The sequence below is a fragment of the Panicum hallii genome, chromosome 1, assembly GCF_002211085.1.
Source record: "Panicum hallii strain FIL2 chromosome 1, PHallii_v3.1, whole genome shotgun sequence".
Classification (NCBI taxonomy): Eukaryota; Viridiplantae; Streptophyta; class Magnoliopsida; order Poales; family Poaceae; genus Panicum; species Panicum hallii.
Window position 1 is genome coordinate 2,819,669 of NC_038042.1, and position 14,707 is coordinate 2,834,375.

At 53.5% G+C, this 14,707-nt stretch overlaps 2 protein-coding genes and 1 long non-coding RNA gene across 3 annotated transcripts; 2 read left to right on the forward strand and 1 right to left on the reverse strand.

Moving 5' to 3' along the window:
* The first annotated feature begins 4,345 nt into the window (after nucleotides 1–4,345).
* Nucleotides 4,346–7,422, forward strand: LOC112884384 (leucine-rich repeat receptor-like kinase protein THICK TASSEL DWARF1). Its single transcript, XM_025949765.1, has 2 exons — nucleotides 4,346–6,947; nucleotides 7,037–7,422. Exons 1-2 carry the CDS (start codon nucleotides 4,346–4,348, stop codon nucleotides 7,420–7,422), a joined length of 2,988 nt encoding a protein of 995 aa, XP_025805550.1.
* A 4,279-nt stretch (nucleotides 7,423–11,701) lies between these two features.
* Nucleotides 11,702–12,478, forward strand: LOC112881048. Its single transcript, XR_003226446.1, has 2 exons — nucleotides 11,702–12,032; nucleotides 12,159–12,478. It is a non-coding gene; the product is annotated as an uncharacterized LOC112881048 (long non-coding RNA).
* Nucleotides 12,479–12,531: 53 nt separating this feature from the next.
* LOC112880953 (ethylene-responsive transcription factor 3-like) lies at nucleotides 12,532–13,811 on the reverse strand. Its single transcript, XM_025945704.1, has one exon. The coding sequence runs from the start codon at nucleotides 13,501–13,503 to the stop codon at nucleotides 12,910–12,912; it is 594 nt and encodes a 197-aa protein (XP_025801489.1). The 5' UTR covers nucleotides 13,504–13,811; the 3' UTR covers nucleotides 12,532–12,909.
* Between the last annotated feature and the right edge of the window lie 896 nt (nucleotides 13,812–14,707).

Consider the following 14,707-nt stretch of genomic DNA (forward strand, 5'->3'; position numbering starts at 1 on the left):
TTTTGGTGATTGAATAACAACATAACCATTGGGACTAATATATGTGTTAAAAATAAATATTTGCAGGGTTTTATAGGTTCCAAAGATACAACATAAAGAAAACCTCCAAATCCGGAACAATAAGAGGAATGAATTGGAAGTGTCCTATAGATATTTATATTTTGATTGATCAATGGGTTATATTTCTGGAGAATCTTGTAAGATTTCACAAGCTTTCCGTGGAGTCCATTTTCATCAAAATCGGAGTCCCGAGTAAAAAGTTATGATCAAAATAAGCAAAGATTCCTCATCGACGCAATTGACAGATTAATTCGGTCAGACACAGAAGTAGCACCGAATCAATCGGTGATCAACATCAGCTGAAGCATTCTTTTGATAGTATGATTCGGTCAATGCCACGAAGACCTCACCGAATCAATCGGCGAGCTTGGGATAAAAGCAAATGGCTCTGGTTTGACAGCATGATTTAGTCAATCTAAGAAGCCATCACCGAATCAGTTGGTGATGTGCAGAGGGGCCAGCAAGTGAGCGGCCCAACGGCTAGTTGAGGTGGAGACCACGAATTGATTCAGTGGTACCTCTTCTGTGAGCATTGAATCAGTCGGTGGTATGCAGAATGTTGCAATAAGTTTGTAACGGTTAGTTTTTTTTAGTTGGGGCTATTTATATCCTATGTCCTGGCCATTTGAGGTGTGCTTGAGCTCGGTGAAGGTATTGACTTGTGTTCTACACATTTCTTAGTGCTCAATCCACCAAAGTGCTTAAGAGAAGATTAAGGCAATTAGTAAAAGTCTTAGGACTTGTTTAGTGCTAGTTTAGGCCGCTTAGCGAATTAGTCTAGAGTTAGGCGAGGTTTGCACACCTCTATTGTATCGGTGCTTGCGCGCACCAACCAAGAGTTGTAAATCCGGGGCTCGTAAGTCTTGCGAGACTCTCCAACCGCGCTTGTGGAATGGCCGCTGGTAGTTGTAAGAGGGAGGAGAGGCCCTTGGTGTTTTGATGAAGCTCTACTTAGTGAAGACGGCGGATGAAGCGGGGAGCATCCGGAAGAGGCTAGGCGGAGACCTATTTGCGTACGGAGAAGGCCAGTCAGCTATCCACGGAATTACTCGATCGAGGAGTTTATGCCCTTGCGCGGGCATCTCTTGAGAGAGGCTCCAACAACGAGGACTAGGACTATTGAAAAGCATTGCTTTCCGATACCTCGGTAAAAATCGCCGTGTTGCCGCGCCGGCAGTTTGCATTCTCTACCCCTTTACTTCCACACTTATTTTGCACTTTTTTTCCACTTTTACCTTTTCTAGAATTGCCTTATGCAGTTTGTAGGATTGGAATCTAGAGTGCAAAACTTTTACGCGGTAGAGATAGCAACACATAGAAAAATCTAGTGCATATTTAGATAGAATTTGAAATAAATTTTTATATATATGCTTAGAGCTTTAATTTTTAAATGCCTAATTCACCTCCCCGTCACGGTCCTCTCACATGCCTACGTACATCCATCCTACGAATCGCATTAAGCATTTGCATATCAGCCAGTGTCCCTTGCTTCAAGGTATAGAGTTACATTTTGACTTGATAACCTTTGAATATGAAGGCCCATTGATGCCATTAGCACCTTCTAGCGCTTTGAGAAATATATTGATGCCCTGGCATATATGTTCACTGAATTGCCCAGTACTCTACGTTATCTTGAGACACTGTCTCTAACAACCGAAGAGCTGGGTTTGAGTTAATTACAATTGTATTGATTTCCAATGTTTATGTGCATCATCTGTTTTATTTAATTGGTGTTAATTCTTTTTTCTGGTTACCTTTCTATGTGTTAGAGAGCTACTTTGCCGAACAGGCCTCTCAACTTTCTCTATCTAAGGCATGTGAGGTTGGAATTAAATTTTGTTTTTTTCCTGGGATTTGGGGCTGATGTCCTTGACCTTGCCTGCCTCCTTCAGGCTGCTCCTATCATGGAAAAGCTGGAAATCCATGTAAGTTCGATAGACATTTTATGTTTTTCTTTATAAAAAAACAAGGGCAGAAGCTCTACTTCACTCCGTTAATAAAGTAATAACTTATTGATCTTTAACAAAGCTGATACCACCTTAGTTAACTGGTTGCTATGCTGCTTATAATATTATATAAACCCATTGTTACGAACTTACCAGCAGTTTTAAAAGAACAATTAATTGTGTGGTGCTCTCATGTATAGAACTTATAATCACCACTTCTACAGGTGTTGATGGATCACAAACTTAGGGTGTGTTCGTTTCCGGGTATCTAAATTTTAGAGGGGTCACATCAAAGAGAATCTTATAGAAGTATTAAATAAAGTCTAATTACAAAACTAATTGCAGAACCCTAGTGCTAATTCGCGAGACGAATCTAATGAGGTATATTAGTCCATGATTAGCGAATAATTACTGTAGCATCACTGTGGCAAATTATGGATTAATTAGGCTCATTAAATTTGTCTCGCGAATTAGCACCTAGCTGTGCAAAAAGTTTTATAAATAGATTTTATTTAATACTTCTAAATAGCAAGATTCTCTTTGATGTGATGGGTCTAAAGTTTAGATAGCAGGAAACGAACAGGCCCTTAGACAGTATCACAGGCGTGACGGCGAGCTGAGGAGCCTTCCTTCGCACCCTCACTCTCATTTGAATCTGGTCAGCATTACAGGGTTTTATGGCCAGAAAGCTCAGCTTGAGTTGGCACTCCATATCTTAAGAAACTCCGCCACCCTCACTACTTAAAATAAGATTTGTAGGGACGGGTAAAAATTATTTTTTAGTAGTGGCTCAGGGCGATGAAGATAGATCCGAAGCCGATGGTTGCTGGCATCCATGGCTCTCTGTTTATGAAAGACGGGCTTTGTTTCTACGATGGCTATAGAGTTGCCAGGAAATACCTCCGCAAAGCGGACCATCGCGGTGTTGTTGGCTCGTAAAAGTTCGCCGTAGGGATGCCGAAAATGTTAATCCACGCCACCTGATTGACCCATTTTGGATTGCCGCGTTGGCTGAGGATGAATCATGAATGAGCGTCACTTGTATCGAACCCGGTCTCGTCTACCGGAAGAAGGACGGATGGTATGAACCCGTGTTCGCGATCGTCAGCGGCATGTACCTACCGCACAGACTTTTATAAAACTCGAAATTTCTATGCACCTTTTGATGATGTTTCAAGGGAACACCATCCATTCATGACTTTCCTCTCAGTTAAGAAGCTGATCTGTCCCCAATTCCAAAGGGTGCTTCACGGCCCAGATAGATGGGACCTCCGCGCAGGATGACCAGAAGGTTTCCGCTTTCACGACAGACAGCAGAGTAATCTTTCTTTAACATTAACCGATGCCGATGCAAAATAGAGGTATAAGACATCTTTCTTTAACAACAGCCGGTGCTAATTCAGGAGATGAATCTATTAAGTCTAATTAATTCATCATTAGCACATATTTACTTTAGCACAATATGGTCAAATCATGAACTAATTAGATTTAATGGATTCGTCTTGCAAATTAGCCTCCATTTGCACAATTGAATTTGTAATTAAACTATATTTAATATTCTAATTGGTGTCTAAACATCCGATGCGATGGGATTAAAGTTCAGTTTCGGGGAACCAAGGGGCCCTAAGTGCAGGCGGCTTTATGGTAAGCAACCACTAAATTCGAACCACTATGATCGAAAGTGGAGCGCATTTCTCGCCTGCCAGGAAGGCATCTACACCTCAGTGCAAAATAGAGATTCCAACGGGGCTATATCTATATCTATATAGGAAAAATTCTTTCTATACGTGCGTGTAGCTACTCCTACGTATGGATCTCATAAAACCCTACAGAAAGTATGTATGTGGAGTATATGATCATACTAGACCATCCACGATGATATATATGTTGGATATGTACTCGTATATAGAATATGTGGATATATTAACTTTTATATACTAGTAGCTAAGGTATAATTATAATATATTTAGAAAATAGAGATAACCACCTAGCAACCAAAAGTTGGATGGATAATGCGGAGGGATAAGTTTACCCAGCAATAAGATGGCTACTGAGACGACGCCCAAGTCTTGAGTAAAAGGCAGCATGCTTGTTGGTGCCTAAACGAATTTAAAATAAAAGGCTAAAATGAATGCGAAAGGAATGCCATCAAAAGTACTAGCGCAGTTGGGGGAGTGATCCTTAAATTAAGCTCCCAATGACGACCCTCGCTGACCATCATTATCGTTGACGTTGACGAGGACCGCCTGATCAGGTACTGTACGTGCTTGCTTGATGCTCTTGTAGTGTGGTGACTGCCTGACTCGCCTCAACCGGCGCTCACCTCATGCACGCCCGCCATGGCGCAGGTGCGACGCAACAACCTCCGTCCGTGCATACGCCTCCTCCTGCTGCCACTTCTCGCCGTGACGGCCGTCTCCGCGGGAGCCTCGCCGGTGACGAGCGGCGATCTGTACGCGCTCTCCAAGCTCAAGTCCTCCCTGCTCTCCCGCAGCGCCCGCAACAGCACCTCGCTCGCCGACTGGGACGTCGCGACGCCGCCGCCGCCATCGTCGTCCCCGGCGGCGAGCCATCATTACTGCAACTTCTCCGGGGTCACCTGCGATGCCTCCGGCAACCGCGTCGTCGCCATCAATCTCACCGGCGTCCCTCTCCACGGCGGCGTGCTCCCAACCGAGGTCTCGCTGCTCGACGCTCTCGCCAGCCTCACCGTCGCCGCCTGCTCCCTGTCGGGCCCCATCCCCGCATCGCTCGCCTCGATGCCTCTCCTCCGGCACCTCAACCTCTCCACCAACAACATCTCCGGCTTCTTTCCGTCCGGACCGGAACCCTACTTCCCCTCCGCCGAGGTGATCGACGTCTACAACAACAGCCTCACCGGACCCCTGCCGCCTTTCGGCGGCGGCAGGTTGCGGCACCTGCACCTTGGCGAGAACTACTTCTCGGGCGGAATACCGGAGGAGTACGGCGCCTCCAAGCAGCTCGAGCACCTTGGGCTCAACGGCAACTTCCTATCCGGCCGCGTGCCACCGTCACTGTCGAGGCTCAAGAGACTAAAGGAGATGTATCTAGGTCACGACAACGTGTTCGACGGTGGCATCCCGTCGGAGTTCGGCGAGCTCGAGGCTCTCATCTCGCTTGACATGGCCCACTGCAATCTCACGGGACCTATCACTCCGGAGCTCGGCCGCCTCACTCGGCTCGAAACGCTCTACCTATATTCGAACAACTTGGTCGGGGAAATCCCGGCCGAACTCGGCAACCTCAAGAACCTCGTGAACATCGATCTCTCTTTCAACAAGCTTACCGGCGAGATACCTGCAAGCTTCGCCGGCCTAACCAGACTGAAACTGCTCAATCTGCATGGAAACGAACTCCAAGGTGTGATTCCGGAGTTCGTTGGGGAATTATCTCAGCTGGAAATCCTCCAAGCATGGGAAAACAATCTCACCGGGGAGCTCCCGGCCAACCTGGGCAAGAACGGCAGGCTGCTGACGCTGGATGTCACGGACAACCGGCTCACCGGCGCCATACCGCCCGGCCTCTGTGCCGGGAGGCGGCTTCAGTTTCTCTTTCTGATGCGGAACAAGCTTTCTGGGCCAATCCCCGAAGACCTCGGGAACTGCAAGACGCTTGCAAAAGTTCGCCTGAACAGCAACTTCCTCAATGGCTCCATTCCGGCCGGCCTTCTTGATCTTCCCATGAACAGCATGTTGGACTTGAGCGACAACTTGCTCTCAGGCGAGCTCCCGAAGGTGATCCCCAGTGCCGGGCTAGGCTTTTTGTCAGGGGCGTCCAACAGGTTATCCGGTCCTGTGCCGCCGGAGATCGGCCACCTCAAGAAGCTGTCCTTGCTCAACTTCAGCGCCAACGCGCTCACCGCCGGCGTCCCGGGAGAGCTCAGCCACTGCGAGTCGCTGACCGTGCTGGACCTCAGCCGCAACCAGCTGGCCGGTGAGATACCAACAGAGATCACGAATCTGAAGGTTCTGACAATGCTGAACCTGTCGAGGAACAGCATCTCCGGCGAGCTTCCCCTGGAGATCAGTAAGATGATCGGCCTCGGTGTCCTCGACGTGTCCTACAACAACCTCAGTGGCCGTGTGTTACAGTCGCAACTTCAGGGAGTGTTCGCCGTCTCAGACGCGACAGATTTTGAAGGCAACCCTGGCCTCTGTGTGGAGCGCGTCACTGCCGCCTCGTGCTCACGTCTGCAGCGTTCGCGGCGGCGAGACGACAAGACATGGACGATGCTGCTGTGGCTTGTGCCGGCCGTCAGCGCCGTGGTGGTGGCCATGGCCGTGTACCTTGGGCTAAAGTGGTGGCAGGCGGCGAGGCGGCGGCCTGCGGCTTGGAAGATGACGAGGTTCCAGAACCTGGACCTGGAAATGGACGACGTGCTCGGGTGCCTCAGGGAGGAGAACGTCGTCGGAAGGGGCGGCGCAGGCACCGTGTACCGCTGCGCGACACGCAGCGGCGCGGAGGTCGCCGTCAAGCGCCTCCGGGGCCCCGGCCGCCGCGACCACGGCTTCCGGGCAGAGGTGGCCACGCTCGGCGGCGTCCGGCACCGCAACATCGTGCGGCTGCTCGGCTTCGCGTCGGGCGCGGAGGGGAGCCTGCTGCTGTACGAGTACATGCCGGCGGGGTCGCTGGGCACAGTCCTGCACGGCGAGCGCGGGGCGCTGCTGGGCTGGGGCGCCAGGCTCCGCGTCGCCACTGAGGCGGCGCGAGCGCTGTGCTACCTGCACCACGAGTGCAAGCCGAGGATCCTGCACCGCGACGTCAAGTCCAGCAACATTCTGCTGGACTCCGCGATGGAGGCGCACGTCGCCGACTTCGGCCTCGCCAAGTTCCTCCGCCGCGGCGCGTCCGGCTCCGGCGCTGTGGCGGCGGCGGAGTGCGTGTCGGTCGTCGCCGGCACGTACGGGTACATCGCCCCCGGTAAGAACGAACAATGCGTCTCAATGTGATCGTGGCGTTGGCATGCATCACAAGCGACGTCCACCTGACCATCTCCATCTTGTGTGCAGAGTACGCGTACACGCTGCGGGTGGACGAGAAGACGGACGTGTACAGCTTCGGCGTGGTGCTGCTGGAGCTGGTCACGGGGCGCCGCCCGCTCGGCGACTTCGGCGACGAGATCGACCTCGTCCACTGGGCCCGGAGCGCCGTGCCGAGGCCGTCGGACGCCACGGCAGTCCTGGCCGTGGCCGACCCACGGCTGCCGCCGGAGCCGGCCGGCCTGATCGCGGGGCTCTTCAGGGTGGGCATATCGTGCGTCCGCGAGAGCAGCCAGGCGCGACCCACCATGCGCGAGGTCGTGCACGTCCTCTCCAGCTTCGTACGACCAGTTGCCGACCCGTCCAACTCGACGTCGAAGGTTCTAGGAGAAGTCCACTTTGCTGGTAGTGGATGACAACTTATGTTGTAAATATCTATTCTCGAGTTGGTTGCATGTTTAAATGAAAGATGAATGACTAAAAATTTTTTAGGACTAAGTTTCCAACAAATTATCCTATCTATAAACTTACAAAGCAGGCACGGTATTATTAGTGATGAGGTCATCCAAGTGTCCGACCAACCAAACTTCAGTATTACAACTATATTAAGGAGATTAGAGACAATCTGATTGTGCATTGGCCTACCTTTGATGTTGAGTCAAAACGATAAAAAGGGTATATGTTGCTCAATTAACTATTGTTTTTGCTACATATATTATCTTCTAGCCTCGATTACTTCATTATTTATCCGTGGATTCTAATACCAAAATAATAACAACATATTATTTATTAGGAAAAAAATATATAACCACCATGCATTTCTTTAGATCTTTCATGGAGATATTTTTCTATAAATCTGTTTTGTATTCTTATGAACCAACCACACAAACACATCACCTCTAATAATTTAATTATATGTTTAGAAATACCTAGAAACTTATAGCAGTAGATGATTGAGTTTACAACTAGCAGGTCCTCTAATTTTCATCGCATTCTAGGTCTAGAAATGTTAGGGCCATACCTGTTGATTCAGACAAAGCCGAACTAACCTAATCGGATCTTTGTCCGACAAAGGCCGCTTGTGTATCTGGTAGATCAAAATCAGAACTGTGGTCGGTGTCCTCGTATCCGTTAGGAGCAGAGCATGGATGAGACAAGTCCAACAATGCGCAGGGAAGGGGGAGCGAGCTCGCTCTGGAGCTGGTAGGATTTGGGTTAGGCGGTTGCAGTTGCTTAGGATGGTGGCGCTGGGCAGCAAGGTGGAGGCGGAAACCGTTGTGATGAGAGGAGGAGCGGGAGTGTGGAGGCCATTTGTAGGGCCAATCCCTCACTGCTGCCAGTTGTGCACCTTCAACAACTGCGATTTCTTGCCAGCAACGCAACCCACATGACACATTATCCAAGCTTCGCAAGTGGTTTTGCATGGGAGACTGGAATGTGGGGCTAGCAATTGCCATTGACTCGTGGGTACGTAGGGGAACTCTCGCTAGAGTAAATACTCGTTTATGAGAGTACCTAGAACTCTAAGCTTTATCTAGACCGGTGAAAATTTTTTATACCCATGCTCGTACCCACTGGGTAACTGATAACCATCGGATCTATTTATGGTAACACAAATAACATGTTATTTTGAGCATATAGACTAGTATAGCTCGAATCTATTGCTCAGTCAAGCCAATTTAAATTATTAGTAAAATAACTAAACAATCCGTTCCACACTATTTTTATTATCTTTAGGGTCTACTTTTATAGTTGCACGCAAAAAAATACATTCAATTTCCAACCAAAGTACTCCATATGAGCAAACACTACAAGTAACAATGCATTCACATCGCTACAAACAATGAAGCAAAATCTCACTCACATTTGTTAGTCCAACCGATCTTACTGTGAGTCAATGTAGTCCAGACAATAAGAAAACGAGGCATAAGCATGATAATAATATTAGTTCAGTGGAACACATTCTTGTATTTCGGACACCTAATGGTTATCAGATAGGTAATGGTTACCCACAGAGTACATGAGCCAACCAAACCCGCGGATGAGATTTCTTACCCATACCCTCATCGATTGGGTACGAAGCCCGCGGAAACTTAGGTATAATTGTCATCCCAAGACTCGAACGCCCATGCCGGTGCCAGGCCTCAGGCCGCCAACGCGCAGGCGTGCCCGCTATCGGCCGTCGGTTGGCTGCAGCCGCGGAAGTGCCGGCGTCGGCCGCCGGGTACGACGGCCTTGTGGCTCGCCCGTTACTCGGCCACCTTCCTCTTGAACTCCGCCACGCCGATTCCTTGATCAGACACGGCTGCAGCCGCGCCACCGGACGATGCGCGTATCGCTCGATTGCGTCGATGGCCATGCCGAACCACGGCCTCGTTCCCGTCGCCGAGCCATCAGCTGCGTGCCGTGTGCACCCTGAGGGACCTGACCACGTCCATCTGTGTGAGCCCCGCGCCGACACGACGCTGTCCGCCGAGCCCCCCGAGCGGCACCGCCGTGCAGTGCCATGCCGAACGTTTCCGTGCACGCGGTCCACACGAACGCAACAACTTCCCTCACTGCAGATGTGAAGGATTCTAGATTTCATACACTCGAGGGATGTGGAGCATGTTGGCCATGGCTACATAGTGCTCGCCGAGGGCTCCGGTGGCCAGATCGGACTCGAGGACCATGGACCCGCCGGCGCCAATCCAGTGGCTGAGTGGCCCGGCGGCGCGGCCATGGCGACGGTCGTTTGGGCGTGGCGGTGCCGGGGGACCTCCACCAACCTGCGCTCCCCCGAGCACGCTGCAGAGCCCCACGCGCGCATTCTTGTCCTTGTTATCGTCGCCGCCGGCGACGTCGTCGTCGTCCTTGTCGCTGGCGCACCATCCATGCATGTTTGCGCAAGGAAAGAAATGCAACGAGCAGCAAAGACTACGTGCTGCTCTCCCGGCCGGGACGCCGGGTGCGCTGTGCGCCGGCGCTAAGACCCGGCAGCCCGGTCCAGCAGCAGCTGGCTTCAGTCGAGTTGTCACCGACGCCGTCACGGGACTGGGCAGCTCATGCTGGGGCAGAGGGTAGACGATGGCGCTGCAGGGTCACGCTCACGCGCACGGGCTGGCTGTCGGCCTGGGGCCTGAGGGCGAGCCAGCCAACGACGGCGCCGAGGGCGAACAGGCAGGCAGCGCCGAGGACGAGCAGGGACAGGTACATGGCCCTGTGCCCCTGTCGCTAACGTCGGCCTTGTTGTTGTTGCCGTCGGCGTCGGGAGAGGCCTAGCCGTTGGTGTCGACGTCGGCGGCGTCTGGGCCGGGACAATGAAGTGCCGGAGGCGGGGCGGGCCAAGGAGGCGGGTGGCGCGGAAGAGCATGGTGACGTAGTAGACCGCGCGCGGGACGGCGGCATAGATGGTGGTGGAGGCCATCGCTTGAAGAATCGTCTGAAGAGGTATTCAGCCCATGTTCAATTTCAGCTCACGACGGCTTTTTTCCTCCTCTCGCGCTGCATCTTTTTCCTCCTCCGTTCGCCGTTGTATTAGGATTAGGGTTCGGGGTTTCGAGGGTTCATGTTGCTGAGGCTGGGTTGTCTCCAACGTGCCCGTCCATAGAGGGAGGTCGGCGGCTAGGGAGTCACGGTGAGATCCCGACGCTCAACGGAGCTAGGTTAGAACGGCGGAGATTGGTGGCGGCGAATTTGACGGCGGGAACCGTCGGAGACGGTGTTGGAGGGCAGCGTGGGGGCGAGCAACTCTGGCTGTGGTGGTGGTCGGCGGCGGTGGATCCGACGACGCACGGGTAGAGCAAGGAGGAGGAAGAAGATCGTTGTGTCGCTTTTAGGCCGCTCGTGGGCCGATCGCCTCAAGTGACGTATAATCACCCAAAAGAACGTGTGTGGTGCGACTGACTTGGCTGTAGGGTCCACCGTGGCTGCTAGCTTTTTCTTCGGTTACTCGTGGCGCGCGGTTGATTTCTCGGCCACGGGCCACACGAACAAAAATGAGCGGAAATTGAACTATAAGCTGACTTTGTTACAGCGGAATGGGTTGGAGACGGCCCAGCACACAAAGCTACTGGATTCATTCGCTCTCGCTGCCCGGCCCATCGAAAGCCATGTCCTCTGTTCACGCCGGCGAGAACGCCATCGCCGTGGTCGCCGCAGGCCACCGGCGGCCGCGCGCCCAACCACAATCGGCAAGCTCTGGGTGAAATTCATTTGATTCGGGCTCCGCCCCTACACGAGGAGGCATCAGGTTGGATCCTACCTAGGGCGAATCCTCGTCGGATTCTCCCACCTTCTCGACCCGTCTCGAACCTGCCATGCGTCTGAGCAAGATGAGCCGTTCTGAGCTGAGGCGGCCGTTGCTCGGGCGAGCGTGTGCCAGGACAGCGGCAGCCCGGACGGCACGAGCAGCAGGGCCGCCGCGCCACTCGAAGTCTAGCCAGCCGTCCAGCGCCACGCGCTGCCATCCACCTGTCTGTCCTAGCGTTCGCCGTCGGCTGGTCCTTCTCGAGTCTAGCTGCCTGCCCCTCGCGTATGCCAGACGTACTACGCGCAACGCGTGTGCACGGTACGTGACAGCCAGAGTCCAGGTGGAGACACGGGGCTCGTTCCCGTGCTCCGTTCTCGCGTGCCGCTCGATCAGAGTGGAGATCTGACGGTCCCAACCGCTGCGGCTGACAGGCTGCAGCTACAGCCAACCCCGATCTCAATCCCGATCCGCGGCGCGCAGGATAATCTAGTAGTACGTAATCTGATCGAAACGTCCCCAGATTGAAACTTCCTTTCGAGCTCTTCTTCTCTAGACTGGCCCGGAAGCTTTGGAAGATGCTACAAGAGGATGCATTTCTTCTCAGCCGCAGCATCCGTAGAACACGCGAACAGGATAGCCTTCATCTCTCTCTCTCTCTCTGGCTCGTATTCAGCAGGAGGCAGTGCGCCGGCGATGAGGCCGGTAAGTACCAGGGAGATCATCGTGCAGGATGCAACTGGTGATCTGAATGGCTCTCTGACGGCTCTGCAGGATGCTGCAATGCGTCCCAGAAAGGTCAGATCTGTTTGGATTTTGGATCCATCATACTCTGCATCTCCTGTCAACCAAATACCGCATTTCTTGCCCACGCCACACCGGTGATCCTTGTCCTCACTCATCGATTGTTGCTTGCACGTTCAGGCGTGGCTGGGCATCGCAGCCTGCGCACTGCGCAGGTTTAGCTTGAACCTGTGAACTGACATGTTCCTGAAGGATTAGCCTTAAAACATCCATGCCCCTGGCCCACTTTTTTGAGCAAGTGATAGTACGTAGTGATTAGTGGATGAAAATGATGAAGCTCGAAATGAAGTACCACGAGGATCATGGTGTTTCTATCTTTTAGAGCATGCAACTGCTGATCTGAATGGCTTCTGGTTATGGCACACAATGCCGCCAAGCATCTTCAGAAAGATCAGCTGTTTTCGGCTGTGGCCTCCGAACTGAAGATAATGTTTCACTTTCCGAACTTGTGCTCAAAATCGACATGCAAGCGACAGCCAGGAGCTAACAGGGATTCAGCAGAAGCACGGTCTGCGTAAATTTCTCTTAATTCCATTATCTTCTTCAGAATTACAGCAAGAGGCCGTGGATACAGACATCATACTATAGAGATACATTGGAAGATTACAGGAAGAGATTCTCTCCACGGAGTACATGATGAAGTTACTCACATTATCACGAGTATTACCGAATCTTGAGAGCGGCAAAAGAGACTAAAAAAAGAGCAGGAAAAAAATTATCAATTTCTATCGAGATAGCACTCGGCAGTCGGCAGCAAGCATTGCTCACCGGATGAGCGAGCCCGGGAACACGGAGGAGCGAGCGCGATCCGGTACCAGTTTCGGGAGTGAGTGCTTGCCGCTGGCTCATGGTCGTGGCTGGTTCGCGGCGGCTAGAGGCGGAGCAGCGTGTCGCAGCGCCAGTCCATCTCGTCGGCCGCCTCCGTGTCCGGCACGTTCAGATCGAAGGGCAGCGGCGAGCACCGCGGCGGGGCGGCGGCCTCGTCGCCGGCGGCGCCCGACGCGCCTTCCTCGCAGAGGACGGACGAGGACGACCCGCAGTAGCTGCGGCAGTCCTCCTCGGCGGCCGGGGCGGCGCCGCCGCCGCGGGGAACCCCTGCTGCCGTGACCGCGGCGGCGGGGCCCGGCGCGCCGCCGCCGCTCCAGGACTCGACGGTGCTGCTGTGGCTAGACGTCGCCGCGGCGGGGGACGTGGCGGGGTGCGGCGGAGGCGGCGGCGCGACCGCGGGGCCAGAGGGAGGGAAGTTGGTCCGCGCGGCGGCGCCGCGGATGGACCTGGCGGCGGCGTCGTAGGCGCGCGCGGCGGCCTCGGCGGAGTCGAAGGTGCCGAGCCAGATCGGGGTCTTCCGGGCCGGGTCCCGGATCTCGGCTGCGTACCGCCCCGACGGCCGCCGCCGCACCCCGCGGTACTTCACCTCCGCGTCCCCCGCCGGCGCCGGGACCGGCGGCAGCCTCGCCAGCCGCATCCCTCCTCTTCTCCTCCTCCTCCTCCACGCGCGCGCTGCCCCCCTCCTTCCTCCCCTCCTCCTCTGCCGTCCTCCTCCTGTCCTCGGCGACTCCGCGTTTGGCCTGGCCCGAGTAGAGCCTTTCCTCTCCTCCCCTTTCCGGCTTTCCTCTCCCTCTCCCTCTCCCCTCCCGCGCCTGCCCGCCTGTTTGGTCGGCACGGCGACGCGGGGGGCTGACTCACCGGGCCCGCCACGACCCGGGCGCCGCGTCGGTTTGCTGGTTGGTCTCCGCCCGACCGCGTCACCACGTCCACGTCCCGGGGTCGGTCGGCTGCCTCCCTCCCTCTCTCTCTCTCTCTCTCTCTCTCTCTCTCTCTCTCTCCAGCTGCAGGGTGCAGGCCGCCCCCTCCGTCCCTCGTCACCCGCATCGCATTCGCCCCACGCTGATGCGCGCGCTCTCTCTCCACCTCGCACCAGACCGGTGGTGTGGTGTGGTTGGGCGCGATTCGTTCGGCGGTGGGTGCGCCGGTGTCGTGGTGGTAGCCGCGGCGCCACTAGTGCGGGGCGCGGCATATTCGCGGCGCGTGCGCGCCGGTGCGTGCCCGGTGCCGGCTTGTGGCTGTGGAGAGGATCGGTGGTGGACTACTGCAATGGAAGCAAACGTGAGCTGCATCCGAGACCGTTCCAGCAAGTGCCAAACTTGATCGGTACTAACAGTGGGTAAAACGAGCTAGTTTGTCAAAAGCTAACGATTTAACCGTGGCGTGCTCGTCTAGGATTTATTTATGAATAAATCTCAAGCTGTTTGTTCATCTAGGATTTAATATATATTTATTTATAACTAAATAAGGGAGTGTTCAGATGCACAGACTAAATTTGTCCCTATTTACTAATTAGAAGTATTAAACATATACTAATTATAAAACTAATTGTATGTACAGATGAAGATTAATTAGTCACCATTTGTGCAATTAATTTTATAATTATCTCATATTTAGTCCTCTAATTAGGATTCGATACAACGATTCCCCGTAACCAAAACAACCCCTAAATATATTTCAAGGCAAGCAGGGCTACGAGACACACGGTCCCACTTCATGGGCGAGCCCATTATCATGTGTGTGGAGTCAGCCGGACACCGTCCATCCAGAGGTCCAAACGATCTGCCGAGCACTCAAACGGGAAACGCGGCTGACTGCACGGCCACAGGATCTGGCAGGTTGCA

Bases quoted from the DNA above. Each gene is read 5' to 3' on its own strand.
- LOC112884384 (XM_025949765.1), top strand. From the start codon at position 4,346: ATGGCGCAGGTGCGACGCAACAACCTCCGTCCGTGCATACGCCTCCTC. The intron at 6,948-7,036 runs GTAAGAACGAAC...TCTTGTGTGCAG, and splicing joins GTACGGGTACATCGCCCCCG to AGTACGCGTACACGCTGCGG.
- LOC112880953 (XM_025945704.1), bottom strand. From the start codon at position 13,503: ATGCGGCTGGCGAGGCTGCCGCCGGTCCCGGCGCCGGCGGGGGACGCG.